General features: G+C 40.2%; 2 protein-coding genes across 2 annotated transcripts; both read right to left on the reverse strand.

Annotated features, from left to right (window-relative positions):
- Positions 1–2,717: 2,717 nt before the first annotated feature.
- On the reverse strand, positions 2,718–4,388 carry LOC100854044 (UDP-glycosyltransferase 88F5). Its single transcript, XM_010667085.3, has one exon. It carries the CDS (start codon positions 4,249–4,251, stop codon positions 2,800–2,802), a length of 1,452 nt encoding a protein of 483 aa, XP_010665387.1. The 5' UTR covers positions 4,252–4,388; the 3' UTR covers positions 2,718–2,799.
- A 16,378-nt stretch (positions 4,389–20,766) lies between these two features.
- LOC104882785 (UDP-glycosyltransferase 88F5) lies at positions 20,767–22,826 on the reverse strand. The gene has a single exon (XM_010667155.2). It carries the CDS (start codon positions 22,298–22,300, stop codon positions 20,849–20,851), a length of 1,452 nt encoding a protein of 483 aa, XP_010665457.2. The 5' UTR covers positions 22,301–22,826; the 3' UTR covers positions 20,767–20,848.
- Positions 22,827–23,410: the final 584 nt, after the last annotated feature.

Consider the following 23,410-nt stretch of genomic DNA (forward strand, 5'->3'; position numbering starts at 1 on the left):
GTTCCCGTGAAAAGTGGAGGTCGGATGGTTGAAAACCTTTCAATGTGAGATGAGCTTGATGGATTAGCCATTACTTCTTAGACGGTTAAGTCTTAAATAAGAAGCCTTACTCTGATATCAATTGTTAGGAATATTAGGCTAATCCAACTTATGGTAATCACCTTAGAGGGGGGTGAATAGGGTGATGGTCTCTTTTTGCAAATTTAAACAAGTGACTGTAACAAACAATTATATGCAAGTATATAATAAGCAGTATATAGAAAATTGCATATAAATTAAAGAGTAGGAAAGAGAGAATGCAAACACAAGAGTTTATAGTGGTTCGGTGCAACTCGGCCTACATCCACTCTCCTCTAACTTCAATCCTGAGCTTGAGGTTCCACTAATTTAAGGCTTCCAAACCAAGCCTTCAAGCAATACAATTGGATTATGGTTCCAATCACCCTCTTGGACTTTTGACTCCAAGCACTCTTTACACTTCTCAAGAGATATCCCACTCTTGAACAACTTCCTCTCAAGGATTTACAAATAAAAGATCTCACAAAAATCCTAGCACAAGAACTTTAAGCTCAATTGATACAAGAAAACTAGGATTGAAAGGTGCACTAAGGATATGCAAGTTTTATAACAATGGTGCACTAAAGAACACTCTTCCAAGGCTCAAATATAATCAAGAAAGATTTGGGAAGGTTAAGCTATCTAAATAATGAAGATTGAAGCATTTTTATAGAAGAGAAAAACCAAACTAGCCGTTTGGGGGTTCGACCGGTTAACTAGCCGTTAGCATTAAATGTTTGGCAGGTGATCGTTGGGCCTCAACCGGACCTCGACCGGACCTCAACCGGTTGAGGTTCAACCTTGACCGGTTAAACAACCGTTCTAGAAGAAAGAGAAAGTTTTTTGCACCCTCGACTGATTGAGTTGGGGGTCTACTCGGGCCTCGACCGGTTGAGTTGGGGGTCTACCCGAGCCTCGACCGGTTGAGTTGGGGGTCGACCCGGACCTCGACCGATTGAGCTTGTGGTCGATCGGTTCCTCACCCGGTTCAACCGATTAAGCTGTTTTTTGGCTCAACAACCAACTTTTTCAACTTAAAACCTTTTAAAACAAGTTTGAAAGACATATAACACAAGGTTTTAGTTGAAAACATGAAATCATCCAATTCTTAAAATATTTAAAACAAAATAACTATTGGATGATTTTGGTGTATAAGTAAAGAATGTAATGCATGAAAATCCTAGTGTACCAACAACCTTATAAAGAGATCTTATGGAACTTGGGTCTTGAAAAACACTTCTCTTTGAGGTGGTATTCTTCTTCATGATTTCTTCTTGGCTTGATTTGTCTTTGTGATTGACACTTTGGAAATCATCCTGCCTAATCACACTTGAAATATGATCATTAGTACTAAATATTGTTTTGTTATCATCAAAATCAAGATTAACCAAACCTTGGTTTCATAGTATTTTATTCTCTTATTAAGTTGACAGATTGAAAATACAATAGATTTCCAGTTTCTTTTATATTTGATTTCCAAATATTGTGAGAATCAAATATTGTTAATATTTGATTATTTTTTATTCCTCTAGATTTATGAAAATATTTATGAGAGTATCTTTCTACTTTTTTATGTGCTTGATTCCATATATCTTCTTGAATATTTCCTTTAATAATGTTCAACATGGATATTCAAAGTTAGAGAGCAACAAGTTGGGTCAAACCCATTTTGACTTTTTCTTAAATATATTCTCATTTTTTTTAACATATTCTTATTTTTGTTCCAAATCCATATCCGAACGAGATGGAATGGGTTAGGGTTTTGAAGTCTGAGGTAAAATTGGTTCAACTTTTACCTTTTCTCTTCTCTCCGCACCCCATTTATATATATAATTAAATAAAAAATTATTTTAATTCAATTTTTTTTTTAATTTTTCCTTTTTAACACATAAAATTAAAAGTATTTCTCATAAAAGAAAGTTATAAACCGTTTATAATATTTATTATTTATAAATTTTATTTAGATAAAATTTTAAAAAATATTAAAAAAACTTGCCTTAAACTTGGCTTACCATTGCTACGTTGTTTATTATTATTATTATTATTATTTTGAGATGACAATGAAAATAGGTCTAAATAATTGAGATGGGATGTGATGGGACGGGACGGGACGGGATGACTCACGAGCCTACATTGTTGCCATCCACCCATTTCTTTATCAACTTTATAAGGATAATTATCCTTTTATTCCAGCAGCTTCAAAGAGTCTAACAAATATGATGGAGAAATTGAACTCTTTCGTATAAAGCTGATACAGGAATAAGGGTGATTATCCTTTGCCCATCTACCCATTTCTTTTATACCAAAGTCCTTATAATGATCCTTAGAAGACCTTACTTGCCCTTCCTCTTTTGTTTTATTTTATTTTAATTTTTTTAATTTAATTTAATTTAATTTTTTATATATTTTTATCAATCCTATATCAAACCATCCTTTGATCATCCATTATCAGCTACTAATTGTATAGAAATATCATGTTTTGAAATGTCAACAATATTTGAAAACCCAAATTACCTTTGTTGATTATGAATGACCCTATGATCTTCTCCTTTGCCCATTCATTATCAAGCATTAATTTTAGGAGTGTTTGTGTTTTGAGTCTTTTAGTAACTTTTCTTGATGATGAGTTACACAATGTTTCTCGTCCAACTTCTCACTAATAGGAAGAAGCAAAGATTCAAACATATATAGATTTGTTCTAATTACAAAGATAAAAGCAAGCTAGATTCAGATACATTCCAATCAATCTTGACTCCAGACATCAGCCAATTTGGCAAGGGCAGTGGTGGATGAACCCCCCTCTTTCCAAGCTGCCAAAGCCATCTCTCTCATCTTCCTGCTTCTTTCTCTCAGCTCCCTCCCCTCTTCGTACTCCATCAACTCTCTCACTCTCCTCTCCACCTCAGCTCCACTCACAAACATATCCTCATCCCTCTGCTCCACTCCAATAGCCATCTTCATAACCTCCACCAGAGCTGCCTTATTCAGATGCTGCTCAGCATATAGACGCCAGGCCACCATTGGCACCCCTGCAACCACTGCCTCCAACACCGAGTTCCACCCGCAATGGGTTACAAATCCTCCCACCGATGGGTGATTCAGCACCGCCACCTGCGGCGCCCATGACTTCACCACCATTCCCCTATCCTTGGTTCTTTCCAGGAACCCCTCTGGCATTAGAACATTCAAATCAACATCGGCCGTCACTGCAATCCGCTTGCTTTTGTCGGTGGATGGTGGGTTCTTCACCACCCACAAGAATCTCTTGCCACTTCTTTCCAGTCCATTAGCTATCTCCTTCATCTGAGCGGGAGAGAACGTTCCCTTGCTCCCGAAGCACAAGAAGACAACACTCTGACTTGGCTGTGTGTCAAGCCAGGACAAGCAACCATGACGAGTTTTATTACCAGAAATATTGCTTTCATCTTCACCAGTATCAGCAATCAAAGGGCCGATGCAGTAAACTGACGGAGTTGGCCCATTGGGAACACATGTCCCCTCTCTGATTGTCTTAAGGGCCATCGGCTCAAGGTCATTGAATGTATTTATCACAAGTCCATCGGATTTGGGAAAAAGCTCTGAGAAGTATAGCATATCATCATAGGCGGGGTCGTCTCGGTTGAGCAATGGTTGAAGCATTCGAGTGGCTTGTAGCGGGGGCAACCCAGGAAAGTGTATAAAGGTAGTGGGCATGTCCTTGAAGCTCTTATTGCTGATCTCAGTCTGTTTGTGAATTGTCGGAAAGTAGAGGACGGCAGCAATAGAAGCAGCACCGGAGGTGAGGAAGTAGTAAGTGGGAATTCCAAGGCCACGGCCCATAGGAAGAGCTGAAGCGCAAAAGTAGTCGATGATGAATGCCCGAATGGTGGAAGCTCTGGAGAGTTGCTGGAGGGAATGGAGGACATTAGAGGCACTGAGACGGATGAACTCAAACAAGACAGCGAGGTGACTGCGAGTGGAAGAAGAGGTGTCAATCGAGAGATAGGGAAAGTGGTGGAAAAAGATGGAAGGATTGGTTTGGGAGATGTGGTCAATGTAAGAGGTGGTTGCCGGAGTGTCAAAAGGGCCGGGGGCGAGGAGAATGGTGATGGAGAATCTGTGGGAGTAACGACGAAGGATGAACTTGCCTAGCTCTATCATGGACACCACATGACCGATGCCTGGAGCTGGATACAGGACTATTGCATCCTCCATTGTTGTTTTGGGAATCTTTAACCTGATGACTCTTTCTTGGAATTTGGCAATGAAAATAATTTTTAAGCGACAAGTTTATACCTTTTGTATAATGGTTATTATATTTTATATAATGCTATAATTATTTAATATTTTCAACAATAAGAAAACGAAAACTATACTAAACAAATAAATAGAGTTTGGAATTGAAGCAAGTTGGAATTTAAAAAGATTAATTAGGGTAATAAAACAATATATACTTTGTTGCAATTAAAAGAATCTAAAGAACCCATTACTTAACCAATTGCTAAGAAGCTAATAAAAAGAGTGGTTTACGCATTTCCCATGCTCTCTGTCATATATTTTAAGGTATGGTGAACAAATTTGAAAAGAAAAGCTATGGTCCAGGGTTGTTTTTTGGTATCCACTCTTCACTTTGGGAGTACCTATCCATCTTTGACCCCTCTAATAAGATTAAACATGTAAAATATACATGGTTAAAAAATTGAAAGAAAAACTTTTTCATCTAAATGTAACATTTGTTAGTAGAAATATTATGTTGAATAGTATTTAATATGTAATGATTCATAATATTTAGATTTTGGATATTTTTTTATGAGTTTATCATTGAGATAATTTAGTCATATTTGTTATTAATTTGTTTTTAATTCAATATTTTTATATATTTTTTTCATAGATAAAATTTGAAAATCAAGTTTCATATGTTTTGAAGAAGGAAAACAAAAAAAAAAAAAAAAAAAAATCTTGAAGAAGATATTGTAGGAAGGATTAGGGATGACAATAGGGCGGGTTCGAAATGGGTCGCCCCCATCCCAATCCCGTCCCGTTTATTCAAAATAATTCTCATTTTTGTCACATTTGAAAACTTAAATGGGGCGAGTATGATAAATTCTCATACCCGCCCCCGATATGCCCCGTTTAACTTTTTTTTTGAATTTTTAATTATATTAAAATAAATATATTTTATAAATTATTAAATTATTATATTTTTTATAACTTATTTTATTATTATCTATATATTAAAAATAGTAAAATAAAATTTAAATTAAATTAATTAAAAAAAATTATAATCGGGGCGGGACGAGACAAGGCAATACTCGAACCCGCACCTACACCTGAACCTGCCTTGGGTTTTAAAAAAAAATTCTCAAACCCATTCTAAACCGGTTTATTAAAATTGAAACTCGTCCCATTGGGGACGGGACGGGGTGGGTACCCAAAAAAACCCGCTCCATTGCCATCCCTAAGAAGGATTTCAAGTGATTAAAAGTGTTAAGGTAATATTTGATATTTTTTGTTCGTAGAAGATTTATGTTAAATAGTATTTGAATATTTAATGATTAATAGGATTTAAATTTTGAATTTTTTTTAATGAGTTTATCCTTAGTCTATTTGAGATGCCTTAGTCGTATTTGTTATCAATTAATTGTTTTTAACAAATTTGAATATTTTGAAGAGAGAAAATCACATGCATCTCATAATATATTGCCTCCTATTGACTAGGATGTCTAACCCTTGTCTAAAATAAGAAAATTCTACAAACTAGCATTGTATTCTCATTAATTAAATACGCAAAAGGAGATAATAATTGAATATGAAACTTAAATTGCTATGATTAGCATATTGTTTGGAAAACATGTGATATGAGAGTTTTTACAGATTAAATTAGAAGATGATTAAGTTTGACATGTTTTGAAGAAGGAAATAAAAAAAAAATGTATTTCTTGAAGAATATACTCTTTAAGTGATTAAAAGTGTTTGGATAATATTTGATATAATAGAAGTGCTATTTAAATGTTAAATAGTATTTGAATGTTTAATTGATTTAGATTTAAGAATTTTTTATAATTTTATTATTAGTCAAATTGCGTTAACTTTGTCATATTTGTAATAATTTCAATTTTTTATATCATTATTTTTGTACTTTAAGGATTCTAAAATATTATTCATGACATTTTAAAATTTTAAATCACATTTTTATTATAAAACAAATAGGTGAAAAAGGGTGTAAAGAATGTAAGAAATGATATGAACCATGTGAGAGGGGGTATGAATGATATGAGGGAGAGCACACACAATATGATTAGGAAGAGTACAAATAATGTGAGGGAGGATACAAAAAATGAAAGAGAGGGTACGACTAATGTTAAAGAAGGTATAAAAAAATGTGAAACAATGTATGAATAATGCGAAAGAGGGTATGAAAAGTGTAAGAAAGAGTATGAATAATGTGAGGAAATGTGTAAAGAATGTGAAATGGTACAAATAATATGAGAGAAGATACAAATAATGTAAGACGGGTACAAACAATATGAGAGATGATACAAAGAACATGAAAGAGGGTATGAATAATGTGAGGTAAGATACAAAAAATGTGAGAGAGGGCATGGAAAATGCGAGACTAGTATGAACAGTGTGAAAGATGGTACAAAGAATGTAAGAGGTCATACAAATAATAAGAGATATGGTATGGATAATGTGAGAGATGATATGAATATTATGAGAGATGATAAAATAAAATAAAATTGTAAGAGTTGATACAAATAATGTGAGATAAACTACAAATAATGTGAGAGAGGATATGAATAATATAAGAAATGGTACAAACAATGTAAAAAAGGGTATGAATAATAAGAGAGAAAGAGTACAACAAATGTGAGGTAGAGTATGAAAAGTATATGATAGGGTACGAATAATGTGAAAAATGATACAAATAATATAAGAGATGATACAAAGTATATGAGAAAGAGTACCAATAATGTGAGGAAAGGTACAAAAATATGATAAAAATACTAACAATGTGGGGAAGGATATAGAGAATGTGAGAGATGATACAAAGATTATTAGAAATGATACAAACAATTTAAGGGATGGTATGAATAATGTGAGAGAGTACCCTTTTTTACACTCTCTCTTACAATGCTCATACTCTTTCTCATATTCTTTGTATCTTTCCTCACAATGTTTGTATCATTTTTCATATTCTTCGCACCCTCTTTCACATTATTTGTCCCATTTTTCATAGTGTGTCCCCTTGGGTAATTTTAAGGACATGTGATCATGAAATCTATGGTTGTAGATAGAAGGTTTAACTACCTAATATCAATAACTTTTTTTTTTTTCCTTTAACAAGAAAAGAATCTTCGAATTTGGATGTCCAAGTCGTTGATGCCAAATTGATGAAGAACCACATTTCTTTATTGCACTAAATATCTCTTGATAGTTTTCATTCAGAGTATATAGTCATCCTTTTTTATGGCCCTTCACTACCGTCCTTTGATTTCGGTTTTTAACAATAATGGTAGATGAAGAAAATTTAAAGGTACATAGATTATTCGCAGTAAATTTTCCAATAGATAACCATTTTTTTCTTTTTCATCAAATTAGGGATTACTAATACATCTTTTAAATCCAATTTTCCTTCATTTTTAAGAACACAAGCATATTCATTATGAGAAATTGGTGGACTATTTCCAACTCTAACATAAATAACATCATTCTCATCATATAATTAATATGAAAAAATTGCCTACATCATTTATCATATGTGAGGTAGCACTAGAATCAACAATAGAGGACTTATTCTTTGAGTTGTTCATAGCAAAAGTAGGAAGGGCTTGTGGAAAATCATTAGGTTGATAGGAATAATCAAACCTATACCAACAATTAATAGCAAAATGGTTTGGTTTTTTACATATTTGACAAGTTACCTTATTGCCATTATTTGAGCTAGTAGGTGTGAATCCTCTTCCCTTAGAGTGTACCCACTCGACCATTTAGGCCACAACCTCATTATCCAAAGAAAACTTCATCATGCTCTAAGAACATTTTCTCATCTTCCTTTTAGGCGATGAGTGATTGTCCATATCCTTGAAGAGCTAGCACAAAATGTTTAAAGGAAGAATAGGTAGTTTAGTAAACATAGCAAGTAAAAAAATTCCATACCTTTGTCTTAACTCATAGCAAATTGGAAAACTTTGTCTTGATCTGAAATTGACTTTTTGATTGCATTGAGATTGTCACATATATTTTTAAAGTTTCTTAATATTCTTTAAGAGGCCGTGACCATTTTTTAGAGTCATCAACATAATTTTCTGATTCATTTTTTTTCTCCATTGTAATGGGAAACAACTGCTTTTCAAGAGACATCCACACTCTATATGTTGTTTCAACATCAAAGATCATACTAAAAACATTTATAATTGGTACGGGTTAGTGTTGATGCGGGGATGTCCTAGAGGCACGGTAGCTTCCTGAAGTACTCGCCCCCTCAACTGAGAACGATGTTTCTTTCTATTTTCCTGCAAAAGATGTCCGGTGTTCCGGACACACCCTTCAAAGCTTTTGTTAGTTTGGCGATCTAGCATATTGCTATTCCAGGGGCTTTCTAAGGAATACTTACCTCCATTGACTAGATCGTTGGGGGCCTTTTATAGTGTTAGGAGCCCCATCATCTTGAATATGGGAAAGCTCTTTGACTTTCACAATCATGATGGTGCTTAGAGGGTGACAGAGTCATCATTATCCTGTAGGCGGCTGTCAAAGATTGTTGGGGGGATGACTTTGTCATCCTACTTGTCTTTTCACTCTATAGGCAGCGTAGGGCAAGTTGTAGCAAGTCGTCTGAAAAGGCCTGGGAATGTCATGTCGAGCATGTTTTTGGCGAAATGAGTAATGATTGCCCATGAAATATGGTCAAGGATCCTGTTGGGGACGATAACTACCGGGTCCGAACAGAGGGTAAGACGTGTCACGTGTCCATCGGAGGAGTGCCTTGTGAGGCCAGGGTGGCTTGCCACGTGTACGCTTAGGGGTGGTCCCTACAGTGCCCCATTTTAACCCAGCTATTTTGTCCGGGCAGAAAAAACGGGTTAAAATGATCACTTCAGCTTCTTTTTTGGGAATCACGTGACACGTGGCACCTAAGGGGGGCATTTATGAAGAGCTACCATCCTTGGGATGATTACCAGGCGGCGTGTTGTTTCGAGGGTAGTACAGTTGGGTGCCTGGTTGTTTGGGGTTCCTAGGGATTTCACCCCATAAGTAGGGAATCAATCCCTCCCCGATAGCACATTTTCCACTTCATTCTGGCGTTAACTGGGCATTGTTCCTAGGGCTTCACTCAACGGTGCTTTCTTCGCGATCTCACAACCGGTTCACTCAAGCGACTGCTGCTTAGTTCACCTTCTTCTTGCAAACTTTTGTTAGGTATGCTCCTTGTTTCTACCTCCTCGTCTTCTGATTCCCGTTTTCTCGATTTTCCTTGGTTTTTGGTGCCAGTTTGTGATTGAGGGATATGAGTGATGTTTGAGGGTTTTGGTGGGTTGGGAAATGTCATTGTTAGGTTTTGTAGAGGGGGGATGCATAGGTTTGTTCAAGGACGTCACATTCTGTTGGCGGCATACCTTGCTAATTTTGGCTAGGGTTGTTTCTGGGTTATTTTGTGCTTCGAGGCTCTATTGAGTCTACTAAGTATTTTGTCGCCCCTTCATATGCCTGAAAATGACTTTGAGTCACTTCTTGGCTAGGGTTAGGAGTTGACTAGCGGAACCAAGGTTCCTGTCTTGGGGAGGTTACTGACTCAGGCTTGTTACCTAGCTTAGGCATTTTGGGACACCATCTTCAGGGCGGTGGGGCCGAGTAATTGTCCTCTAATTTTTGGCATTGCACCATGCAGGTTTGTCTCGGCCCCATGCTCCAACATGCCTGCGAAGAAGAATATTGCTTCATCTAGCGTGGCTGGGCCAAGTGGGAAGGGCGGTTCCGGACGCCACTATCCAGGAAAGCCCACTGAGCTCCTCAATGAGTAGGAGTTTCGCGACCGCTTCTGTCTTCCAAACGACATTCCCGTTTAGTTAGTGAAGGGGGATCCCATGTCCACAGAGAAAGCCGGACACAACGCCATTTATTTCACCAAGGAGCAGTTCAATGTGGGGCTCCGTTTTCCTTTCCCGTCTATTTTCAAACAATTCCTCCATTACACCCAAATTCCCCTAGCCTACATCCATCCCAACATCGTTCGGGTGCTGATGGGGTGCAGCATCCTGAATATGTTGTTCAACCTAGACCTCTCCCTACTGGAGGTTCTCTTCGTTTATACCCTCAAAAAGGGCAAAAAAGATATCTTTAGTATGTTTGCCCACATCCCGTCTCTTCAATTAGTGATGGGCCTTCCCGACTCGAATAAAGGGGGAGCCAAGGGACATGTATTGGTTAGGGGACCATGGGCTGGTTTGATGGAACACCCGGAAAGGGATTTTCGTCCTAATTATTCGCTGAAGATTCCGGGTAGGGGTGGCTTTGAGTGTCCGTTCCTTATTGAAATTTGATGCTTGACTTAATTTGATTAGATTGCTAACCTTCTTTGTTTTGGCTTACGCAGGCTCATGTAAGAGGGATCGCTTGGTCGAGTGGGTGGAGAAGGCTTCTTTCGCCTGCCTAAACAAGCTGTTCGAAATCACTGCCGTTGAAAGAAACCACCACATGCTCCTTTCCGCCTAGAATTTGCTTGCGGTTGTCTGAGAACCTCAGTCGTACGTCCTCAACATCATCCCTAGGCGGCTACCGAAAATCGTGGTACCTAGGGAGCACTTCATTTTGAAGGACCTTCCCTTCTACGAAAAGGCTCGTGAGGCAGACGTGAAGGCTCGCCAAGAGCGTCTTGAGCAGCGGGAGGAGAAAAGGCAGGAGGGAAAGTTGAAGAAAGCGCCCGATGAGAAAAGTTGTGGCCCATCGTCTAGGGCCCGTCCTCCTCCTAAGAAGAAGAAAAAAAAACCATTGCCAAAGCGATTAAGGTTGCGTCCCCGACTCTTGAATCTTCGTTTACTTCCACTGCTTCAACATCCAACCGATCAACCAGTTCCGCCCAGGCATCTGAGGGTGAATCTAGCTCGTCGATGCTTGATACCATTGATCCGAGGATTGGCCCTTCTCAGCCCGGGTCATAGTCTATTGCTCTGGGAGTTGTAAAGGAGTCAGAGGAGGAGGAGGACATGAATGACTTAAGAGCCGGATTTAAGGAGAGACACCACAAACGCTTCTATGAGACGATCGACATGGTCCCTTCCCCAGCCAAAAAGGCTTGCCCAGAGAGGGTTCAGAAGGAGCCGACGAGGGGGGCTCTTCCAGTGACTGTGCCCCAGCCGGATGTAGCGGGACCTAGCATAGTGGTTGTGGCCTAGTCAAATGTAGTGGGACCTAGCAGCGCTCCGAATGCAAAGAAAGAGGCTTTCGGGAAAGAGGCAGGTCCGGATGCTGCTCCCGTCGAGGGGGTCTCGGATGAGAAGGACAATTCTCTTCCTACAACTCCTCCAAGCTGAGACGAAATGATGGAGATGCTGAAGCGTGTGCCGTGCTTCACAGACGCTGAAGCTCCATCTACAAAAATGTTAGAGTTCTTTCCCCCTTACCAAGCGAATATCTGTGAATATGGGCGGCGACCCTCCTTCCTTCGTCTTAGCTTGACTCTTATTCATCACTCCTGAATTTGCTGTGTTCCATATTCAGCAGCTACAGGAATTAACGGTACCAGAGACTGTAGAAGTGGTAATTCCTTTTATCTTGCCCTATTTTCAAGTAATGCATACTCCACCGCTTAGTACTAACTTGGTTTTTATTATCTCTTCTAGTTGGTAGTTGGCATCCGCAACATGATGCGACAGCACGCACAACTTTTCAAGCGGCTGGAGGTGGTAGAAGCTATGCGGGCCTTTATCTCCCACCACCCAGGTGACATCGAAGAGTCGCGCGCAAAGCTGGAGCGAGTGGAGGCTGACTTGGTTGCTTCTCAGAAGGTCGTTGCGGACGGAGCCAAGACGTTGAAGCTGGTTGAAGGAGAGAAGAGAGCGATTCAGGCTGAGGCGGATCGGTTGAAGGAGAAATGAGAGATTATGGAGGCTAAGTTCAAAGGGGTGGAGTAGGAGAACTCCCAATTAAGGAGGGAAGTGGATGAACACCGGGCTTGCTCACCTAGAAGAAAGAGCTGGAGACCGAATTTGTCGTGCAGAAGAAGAAGTTGGAAACATAGTACCAAAGGCAAGTGGATGAAATGTACTTTTTTGGCTACTGCTGTTGTATGAAGAAAAATGGCATCATGTATAAAGAAAAATGGCATCATGTATGACATTCCTTTCCTCCCTTCTGATGACGAGGATGAGATACCTAGAGGTCCTCTACGATGAGACGACTTAACTTTTGTGTAGTTCCTCCACATAACTTTTTCTTTTGTCATGAATGGTCTGGTTGATTTGTAAAGATAATTCTTACACTTATTTATAAATGCCACATTGCTTTACTCTTTTCTTGCCCATTGTTTCTTTTTACTGATAATACTGCTTAAGTTTAGATACATTCCATGGACGGAGTAAAGGGGTTCCATCTAACTTCTGTAAATGATAAGCTCCGCTTTCACTTATTTTTGAGACAATGTAGGGGTTTTCCCAATTCGCTTGGAACTTCCCCCCCCTACCCCTTTTCGACTGTGTTTTTTAAGACTCTTCTGAGGACAAGTGTTCCAATCTTGAAGACTTGAGGTCGTGCCTTACGGTTGTAATGAGTAGTCGCCCTTTGCTGGTAGGCGGCCATCCGGATGGATGCACTTTCCCTCACTTCATCCGCCCAATCTAGGTTCTTTCCGAGTTCTTGGTCTTCATCCCTATGACCATGTACGACAGTCTGGGTCATGGGCAAGCCTATTTTCATGGGGATGACTGCGTCCATTCCATATGCGAGTGTGAAATGAGTGTTTCCTGTTGGTTGTTTGGGTGTTGTCCGGTAGGCCCACAAGACGCCGGACAGTTCCTCCACCCACTTTCTTTTGGCTCACTCTAGTCTTTTCTTTAATGCTGACAGTAAGGTCTTGTTCATTGCCTTCGCATGCCCATTGATTTGGGGGTACCGTGGTGTGGAGTATAAATTTTGGATTTTGAGTTCTGAACAAAAATTTCATAAGGAAATGCTGTCAAATTGTGGGCCGTTGTCTGCTATGATTGCTTAAGGGATTCCAAACCGACAAATGATGTTCTTCCGAATGAATTTCATGGCGTCTTTATCTTTGATGTTAGCATATGCCTCCGCCTCTACTCATTTATTGAAATAATCCGTGGCAACGAGTAGAAATTTTTTCTAGGCAACCGCAACGGGCAGAGGTCCCATTATGTCCATCCCCCATTGCGCGAATGGCCAAGGGCTTGTTATCGGGTTCAACGTCTAGGATGGCACATGTGGGATGGGTGCGTATCTTTGGCATTTGTCATATATTTTTACATAGGTTTCCGCATCCTGCTTTATAGTGGGCCAATAGTACCACTGCAAGTGGGCGCGATGTGCTAAAGATCGTCCTCCTAAGTGGTTGCCGCATACGCATTCATGTAATTCTGCTAGCACATACTAGACTTTCGAGTGGTCGAAGCATATGAGGTAGGGGCTTGTAGAAGATCGCTTGTAAAGACACTCCCCAATCAAGGTGAAATGGTCAGCCTGCACATGGATCTTATGCGCATGCTTGGATTTCTCGGGCAGAGCGCTTGTCCGGAGGTACTTCTTTATGACACTCATCCACGCTTGGCTTTCTTCAATAGCATTACAAGCGGGCGATTCTGCGATGGTGGGATTAGCCTGCACATATATGGATAGCAATATGGCTTCTTTGATGGGAAGCGAGATAGTTATCCTTGCCAATGCATCGCCCCGTACGTTGTCTGCCCGGTGGATTTTTTCAATACTCCACTCGTCCAATTGCTGTAGGGTGTCCCGCACTTTTGTCAGGTATTGGGACATGCGTTCATCTTTGGCTCCGTATTCTTTTTGCACATGTCCCACAATGAGTTGAGAATCATTGTAGATTATGAGCTTAGAGACGGATAGTGTGAGTGCGAGGTCCAATCCGGATAGAATGACTTTGTACTCGGCTTCGTTGTCTGATGCGGGGAATCCGAGCTGGATGACCTGCTCTAGTTGTTCGCCAATTGGAGATTGTGGCAGCAGTCCTACTTTGGATCTTGACAACCGGGAGGCTCCGTCGACTCGTAAGGTCCACCACTCCGTCTTGTTGGATTCTCCGCCCCGAGCGGGCTATTGGGGAGACTCAACCACAAATCAGCCATGACCTGCCCTTTCATGGACAACCTAGGCTGGTATTCAATCCCATACTCGCTCAACTCTATGACCCATTGCAGCATCCTTCCAGACATATTCGACTTATGCAGGATGCTTCGGAGGGGTTGGTCGGTAAGCACGACTATTAGGTGAGCTTGGAAATATAGGCGAAGCTTTTGGGCGGCGCTTCGCAAGGCTAACACAGTTTGTTTTATATTTGAATATCTTGTTTCTGCATTGGCCATCACTCTACTGATATAATAAACATGCTTCTGTTCTTTGCATGATGGACAACGAAACAAGACAGCGCTAACTGCCCAATCAGATACCGCTAAATACATGTACAGCCGCTCGCTAGGCTGAAGGGTGCTTAGGATGGGTGGTTGCGTAAGGTACTGTTTGATTTTCTCAAACGCACTCTAGCAGTAATTCGTCCATCCAGTTGCGTTAGCCTTCCTTAGCACCAGAAAGAAAGGACGCAGTTTGTCTGTGAATCGGGCTATGAAATGTCCTAATGTGACGAGCTTTCTGGTGAGGCGTTTTTATTACTGGGGGCGGGTGCCTCCATGGCCGCCTTAATTTGATTCGGGCCGACTTCTATTCCTCTTTGGGTGACCATGAATCTTAGGAATTTTCCCGCGCTCACGCCGAAGACGCATTTGGACGGGTTAAGCTTCATGTCGTATCTCCTCAGCAAGTGGAAGACTTCTTGCAGGTGGTGGGTATGCTCTTCTCTAGTTTGCTTTTGACCACTATGTCATCAATGTACACTTCCATCGTGCGACCGATCAAGGGCTTGAAGATCTTTGTCATCAGTCTTTAGTAGGTGGCGCCAATGTTTTTGAGTTCGAATGACATGACTTATAACAATAAAGTCAACGCGGCGTTATAAAAGCAGTTTTTTCTTCATCCACGAGGGCCATGAGGATCTAATGGTATTCGGAGAAGGCGTCTAGAAAGGAAAGCATCCCCTGCCTAGTAGTAGAGTCCATTATTTGATCTATCCGCGGCAGTGGGAAACTATCTTTTGGGCATGCATTATTGAAGTTGGTGTAATCAACGCACACTCGCCACTTTCATTCCTTTTTGGGGACTACCACCACATTTGCCAACCATTCCGGGTACTCAACTTCCCTGATGAACTCGGTGTCCAATAACTTATCCACCTTACCCTGAATGATCTTCTGTCTATCCGGATGAAATCGTCTAACCTTTTGTCGAACAGGTCTTGATGAAGGCAAAATGTTAAGTCGATGGGACACAACTGATGGGTGGATCCCAGGCATATCGGAGTGGGTCCACGTGAAAACGTCTTGGTTTTATTAGAGCACCTCATTGATGTTCTGGGTTTCACCGAGTTCCAAAAGGGAACTAATATAGGTGAGACGATCATTCTTCTCCGAGATTTGGATGGTTTGCAATGGATCTACCATCGGGGGATCTTTATTCGCCGGGTACTGTAATTGTTATTGGTCGGGTGCATTTGCTGGCTCAGGGAATGGCTCGCGATCGTTGCAGGACCCGACTTCTCGTGCTATTTGATAGCATTGGCGGGCTGCTAATTGGCTGCCATATAAATCAATATGTCCGTCTTCGGTGAGGAAGCTCACCATCTGATGGTACGTGGAAGGGATAGCCTTCATGTAGTGCAACCAGGTGCGCCCCAAAATGGCGTTGAAGGGGGATAAATCTTCCACCACTGAGAATTGTACGTTGAGGATGATTGGGCCTGCTTGGACCGATAGCACAACGTCTCCAAGGGAGGTTATTGTGGCTCCATTGAATCCTGACAAAATCCACCTCATGTTCTCCAAGCTAGAGGGCACAAGTCCCATTTGTTTGATTGCTGATACTTGTAAGAGGTCTGCCGAGCTGCCCGGGTAGACCAAAATCCTTCTTACGTCGAAGTCTCCAATCCCAAGAAACATGATAAGGGCGTCTCGGTGTGGTTGCAATATTCGTATGGGGTATACTAGAGGAAAAATGATTGTCCCATCTATTGGGTGGGCGCTCCCGCTTGTTAATCCGGGTCGAATGGAGTTGATACGTTCGCGTACCGAAGCAGCCCGTAGGAGTCTTTGCCTTTTTCGTTTGGAGTCGTACTCTTCATCTAGGGGTCCACCATGAATGTGGTTAATTACGGCCCTAGGGGTGATCGGAGCTAAGGGGGCTCCTGAGGCTTGACTTCAGGAAGTCTCTCCTCCCTTGGCTCTTGAGCGGATGTACTGCTTTAGGTGTCTTGCTCTTATGAGCTTTTCCACTAAGTAATGGAGACTCCTACACTGCTCCGTAGTATGTCCATGCTCTTTATGATAAGCACATTTCCTGTTGCGATCTCTCTTGGTTGGTTCTGCTTTGAGGGGTTCGGGTCATCTAAATTCGAACAGCTCACGGATCATTGGAAGAAGCTTCTCATATGACACGGTAAGGGGTGTAAACGGTGGCGGCTCCGACTGACTTTGTTGATTTGGAGGTCTAGAGTTTCTTGTCGCGTCGTTCCTGGCTGGTTGTCCGGTAACCAGGATCTGTTGGGTGGTTGCGCATACATCATCTTTAAGCATTGAATATTTGTTTGCGTGCCTTAACAGGTCGTCCATAGTCATGGGGGGTTTTTTGGCGAGTGATTCGAAGAATTGTGTGCCTAGACATATACTCCGCTTAAAAATTTGGAGGACAATGTCCATGCTGTAGGATTCTACTTGTAGTACAACTTGTCCAAATTGTTTCAAGAACTTCCTCAGGGATTCGTTTTCCTGCATTTTTATGTTTTGCAAGGTGCTAATATTCTGTCTATGTCACGCTGAGCACAAGTATTGCCCCACAAAGGCTTATGATAGATCTCGAAAGTTATCAACCGAATTCATAGGGAGTCGATGAAACCATGAGAGGGTTTGGCCTTGGAGGCTGGCTGGGAAGACCTTGCACAATAGGGCGTTATTCCCTATGTCAAGAGTCGTGAGTTGTCGGTAGTGCATGATGTGATCAAACGGATCGCTAGACCCATCATACGCGGAAAATTTTAGCCCAAGAAACCCTCTTAGGGGCTCGTAATTGATAATACGAGAGCTAAAAGGCGTGGAGAGCATGTCGTCCAATCGCATACTGATGGAGCCCGGGGAGGGGGGAAGGGCTCATTTGCCGAATTACCTCCAACTTGTCGTAGTGCTTGGTGTGAGGGATTGCCTCGTGTGATGGGTGCGGCTGAGAGACCAGGATACGTCTCCCGGGTTGCGGTTGTATGTGGCCCACCCTTACCAAGTGCTTATGGTCCCAACCTCGCACGCATTGTGTCAGATAGCTGGGGTCTCTTGTCGCGTTGTCTCTTTGATGAGACATGAGTGTAGTCCGAGCTTTCAACTTGCGGAGCGCGATACATAGGTAAGGGTAATTCATTAGGCTGCCCACTATGCATATCAAGGGCGATCTCTGCAATTCTAGGATACGTAACCTCCTAGTTATATCCAGAGTTTGTCCTTTGGCCTCTCGCTCGCTAGTTGCGGGGAGGTCACGAGGATGAAACCTGGATTCTTAGCACATCGTTTTCTTCCCGAAGCCTCCTTGTTTCCTAGAGCAGGGCCTGCACTTACCGTTCGCTTTCCAACTATCGTCTTTCTATGCTTTTGCACCAGTCAAAATAGCCCTCATCACCCATGGCTGATGAACGACTTCTAAAGGGTGTAGACATCTTCGCACCTGCCTCTTTCCCACAGACGACACCAATGTTGATGTTGGGATGTCTCAGAGGCACGGTAGCTCCCTGAAGTACTCGCCTCCTTAGCTGAGAACGATGTTTCCTTCTATTTTCCTGCAAAAGATGTCCGAACAGGTGGTTCGGACACACTCTCCGAAGTTTTTGTCAGTTTGGCGATCCAACATATTGGTATTCCAGGAGCTTTCTAAGGAATGCTTGCCTCCCTTGACTGGATCATCGAGGGCCTTTTATAGTGTTAGGAGCCCCGTCATCTTGAAGATGGGAAGGTTCTTTAACTTTCGCAATCATGATGGTGCTTAGAGGGTGACAGAGCCATCATTATCCTGTAGGCGGCTGTCAGAGATTGTTAGGGGGATGACTTTGTCGTCCCACTTGTCTTTTCACTCTATAGGTGGTGTAGGGCAGGTCGTTTGACAAGGCTTGGGAATGTCCTGTCAAGCATGCTTTTGACGAAATGAGTAATGATTGCCCGTGAAATATGGTAAGGGATCCTGTTTGGGACGACAACTACCGGGTTCGGACAGAGGGTAGGACGTGCCACGTGTCCATCGGAGGAGTGCCTTGTGAGGCCAAGGTGGCTTGCCACGTGTACGCTTAGGGGTGGTCCCTACAGTTAAGGTTTTTGTTTCTCTCATCATCCTTAATTTCTTTAGTAGGTTTTTCTCCATTTAATAGATGATAGAGAACACCAATGATACAAACTAAGGGACTGATTTGATTTTTCCATAATAGGAAATTTGTGGTGTTTAACTTGATAGAGATGAAACTAGAGCATTGATAAAATGACGGAATATTGAGTTCAAATTCTATGTTTGGGAAAGAAGAAAATGATAAAGAAGAAGACATTTTTTCTTTTTGGCTCTAATACCATATAAAGTTTGATTAGTTGGCAATGAAAACTATATTTTCAATTTCTTCCTTTGGAACTTTATACAAAAATATAGATGGTTTATACAAGGGAAGAAATAAATAATATTTCTAACATATAGGAAAATATTCTTAAATTAAGAGAGCCAAATATTATTAATATTTGATCAAATATTTGAAAATCAAATATTGTCAAAATTAAATATTATCAATATTTGATTTCCAAATATTGTGAGAATCAAATATTATTAATATTTAATTATTTTTTATTCCTCTATATTTATGAAAATATTTATGAGAGTGCCTTTCTATTTTTTTATGTGCTTGATTCCATAGTTCTTGAATATTTCCTTTAATAGTGTTCAACATCGATATTCGAAGTTGGAGAGCAACAAGTTGGGTCAAACCCATTTTGACTTTTTCTTAAATATATTCTCATTTTTTTTAACATATTCTTATTTTTGGTCCAAATCCATATCCGAACGGAGATGGAATGGGTTTGGGGTTTCCATGCCCATAGCACCTTGTTTAAAAGCTTTTTATTATTATTTCTTTAACTTTTAATTATACTAAAATAAGTATAATTTATAATAAAAAAAATTCATAAATTTTATATTTTATTATTACGAGTGATAAACTTATATTTTATTTTATATAACATAAAAAGAAAAATGCAAAGAATTGACATTAAAATATTTTTATTTAATTTTATAATTAAATGGATGCAATAGTATAGTATTAAAACCCGACCTAGATTTTTATTTTATTTTTCAAAAAAGAAACAAATTACTAACCAACCACACAAATATCATCCCTTTTCATCACTATTCAACAAAGAATATTAATCATTACTAAAACAAATGTTATATACTCGGACATCCTTAATAAGACAATTTAGAGATAAAAATAAATGATTTTGAAGCTGAGTTTCAAAAAAAAATTCAAAGGCAAAATTGGTTCAACTTTTACCTTTTCTCCTCTCCCCTCACACCATTTATATATATATAATTAAATAAAAAATTATTCTAATTCAATTTTATTAAAATTTTTCCTTTTTAACACATATAAAATTAAAAGTATTTCTCATAAAAAAAAAGTTATAAAACGTTTATAATATTATTATTTATAAATTTTATTTAGATAAAATTTAAAAATATTAAAAAAAACTTGTCTTAAACTTGGCTTACCTTGCTATGTTTTTTTTTTATTATTATTAATATTATTTTGATATGACAATGAAAATAGGCCTAAATAATTGAGATGGGATGTGATGGGATGGGATGGTACGGGACGACTCACGAGCCTACATTGTTGCCATCCACCCATTTCTTTATCAACTTTATAAGGATAATTATCCTTTTATTCCAGCAGCTTCAAAGAGTCTGACAAATATGATGGAGAAATTGAACTCTTTCGTATAAAGTTGATACAGGAATAAGGGTGATTATCCTTTGCCCATCTACCCATTTCTTTTATACCAAAGTCCTTATAATTATCCTTTGAAGACCTTACTTGCCCTTCCTCTTTTTATTTGATTTGATTTGATTTTTTAATTTTTAATTTTTTAAATTTAATTTAATTTTTTATTTTTATCAATCCTATATCAAACCATCCTTTGATCATCCATTATCAGCTACTAATTGTATAGAAATATCATGTTTTGAAATGTCAACAATATTTGAAAACCCAAATTACCTTTGTTGATTATGAATAACCCTATGATCTTCTCCTTTGCCCATTCATTATCAAGCATTAATTTTAGGAGTGTTTGTGTTTTGAGTCTTTTAGTAACTTTTCTTGATGATGAGTTACACGATGTTTCTCGTCCAACTGCTCACTAATAGGAAGAAGCAAAGATTCAAACATATATAGATTTGTTCTAATTACAAAGATAAAAGCAAGCTAGATTCAGATACATTCCAATCAATCTTGACTCCAGATATCAGCCAATTTGGCAAGGGCAGTGGTGGATGAACCCCCCTCTTTCCATGCTGCCAAAGCCATCTCTCTCATCTTCCTGCTTCTTTCTCTCAGCTCCCTCCCCTCTTCACACTCCATCAACTCTCTCACTCTCCTCTCCACCTCAGCTCCACTCACAAACATATCCTCATCCCTCTGCTCCACTCCAATAGCCATCTTCATATCCTCCACAAGAACAGCCTTATTCAGATGCTGCTCAGCATATAGAGGCCATGCCACCATTGGCACTCCTGCGACCACTGCCTCCAACACCGAGTTCCACCCGCAATGGGTTACAAATCCACCCACCGATGGGTGATTCAACACCGCCACCTGCGGCGCCCATGACTTCACCACCATTCCCCTATCCTTGGTTCTTTCCAGGAACCCCTCTGGCATTAGAGCATCCAAATCAACATCGGCCGTCACTGCAATCTGATTGCTTTTGTCGTTGGATGGTGGGTTCTTCACCACCCACAAGAATCTCTTGCCACTTCTTTCCAGTCCATTAGCTATCTCCTTCACCTGAGCGGGCGAGAACGCTCCGTTGCTCCCGAAGCACAAGAAGACAACACTCTGAATTGGCTGTGTGTCAAGCCAGGACAAGCAGCCATGGCGAGCTATACTACCAGCACTATTGCTTTCATCTTCACCAGTATCAGCAATCAAAGGGCCGATGCAGTAAACTGGAGGAGTTGGCCCATTGGGAACACATGTTCCCTCCCTGATTGTCTTAACGGCTATTGGCTCCAGGTCATCGATTGTATTTATCAAAAGTCCATCGGATTTTGGCAAAAGCTCTGAGAAGTGTAGCATATCATAATAGGCGGGGTCGTCTCGGTTGAGCCATGGTTGAAGCATTCGAGTGGCTTGTAGCGGAGGCAACCCAGGAAAGTCTATAAAGGTAGTGGGCATGTCCTTGAAGCTCTTATTGCTGGTCTCATACTGTTTGTGAATTGTCGGAAAGTAGAGGAAAGCCGCAACAGCAGCAGCACTGCCGGTGAGGAAGTGGAAAGTGGGAATTCCAAGGTCACGAGCAACAGGAAGAGCTGAAGCGCAAAAGTAGTCGATGATGAATGCCTGAACAGTGGAAGTTTTGGAGAGTTGCTGGAGAGAATGGAGGACATTAGAGGCACTGAGACGGAAGAACTCAAAGAAGACAGCGACGATACTGCGAGTGGAAGAAGAGGTGTCGACCGAGAGATAGGGGAAGCGGTGGAAAGAGATAGAAGGATTGGTTTGGGAGATGTGGTCAATGTAAGAGGTGGTGGCCGGGGTGTCAAAAGGGCCAGTGGAGAGGAGAATGGTGATGGAGAATCTGTGGGAGTAACGGCGAAGGATGAGCTTGCCTAGCTCTATCATGGACACCACATGGCCGATGAGTGGAGCTGGATACAGGACTATTGCATCATCCATTGTTGCTTAGTGTTGGATCTCTGGATTGAACAATCTTAGAATGAGAACTTTCAGATGACCTCAGTGTTAAGCTCAGTCAACGCATTATTGAACCAATAGTCTGCATCAAAGTACGTGCCGACATTTTGTTCCCGTGCCACACGTTGCCTGTCAACAGCTCCATTAAATTATTGGTTGTAGATGCACCTAAAAATGGTAGGAAATTATGAGTGATATATCACCTTAACTATAAGGCCCCACACGACCACACTCCACCCATTTACTTGTGAACCCACCAACTAAAACAACCAACCGTTAAGTCTCCACTTGACCTGTCATATAATTCTAAGTTTTCATTTGTTTTCTTAATACATTCTTCGTAAAAAAATGGAAAATTAAACTGATAGAAGGAACTGCTTTTGTGAATTCCAATTATAAAAGTCAATGAAGAAAACTTATTGCCATTAGAGACTATTTAAATGACAAAATAAATATATTTAAATGGAGTAATCTTGCAACTATGGCTTAACCTTTTTTTTTTTCCTATGAAAATTGAACTTATTTTTAGAAAATGAAAAAGAGTCAAATTTATTTTTTAGATTTTCAAAGATGCCAACCTTCAAATATTGATAATTCTTAGAAAAAAGAGATTTTTTGAGATTTTTTTTTCTTTTCAAAATGCCTATCTTTCTTTGACGAACAAACTCCTCTGCAATATAATAGGTTTCACGAAGGAGCAAGAAGCTATGGTGGTGAAGTGATGGAATTCAATGAAGAAGAATGCTGGAGAGTTGGGTCTAAAATTCTTCTTGAAGTAATTCAAATTTTCCTTATTCTTCTCTACACATTGATAATTACCTTATTTCTTGATGATATATAAAAATTGAATAAAGCTTTGGTTTTTGATTGGGAAGTGTTGGATTCAATTTTTGTAGAATAATTGAGATTGCTCCATAAGCTAAAAACTATTCTCATTCTTGAAAGACTCAAAGGTTCCCCTGGAGAAGAACCCAAAGCTCAAGTCCTATGCCATGATTGTTTTTTATTTTTATTTTTTATGGTTGGTTACTCTTCTCCCCACCTCCAAATGGGTTATTAAAGATTACCATATACAAAATTTGAGGATTATGA

This window comes from Vitis vinifera, chromosome 18 (genome assembly GCF_030704535.1).
Source record: "Vitis vinifera cultivar Pinot Noir 40024 chromosome 18, ASM3070453v1".
NCBI classification, from domain to species: Eukaryota; Viridiplantae; Streptophyta; class Magnoliopsida; order Vitales; family Vitaceae; genus Vitis; species Vitis vinifera.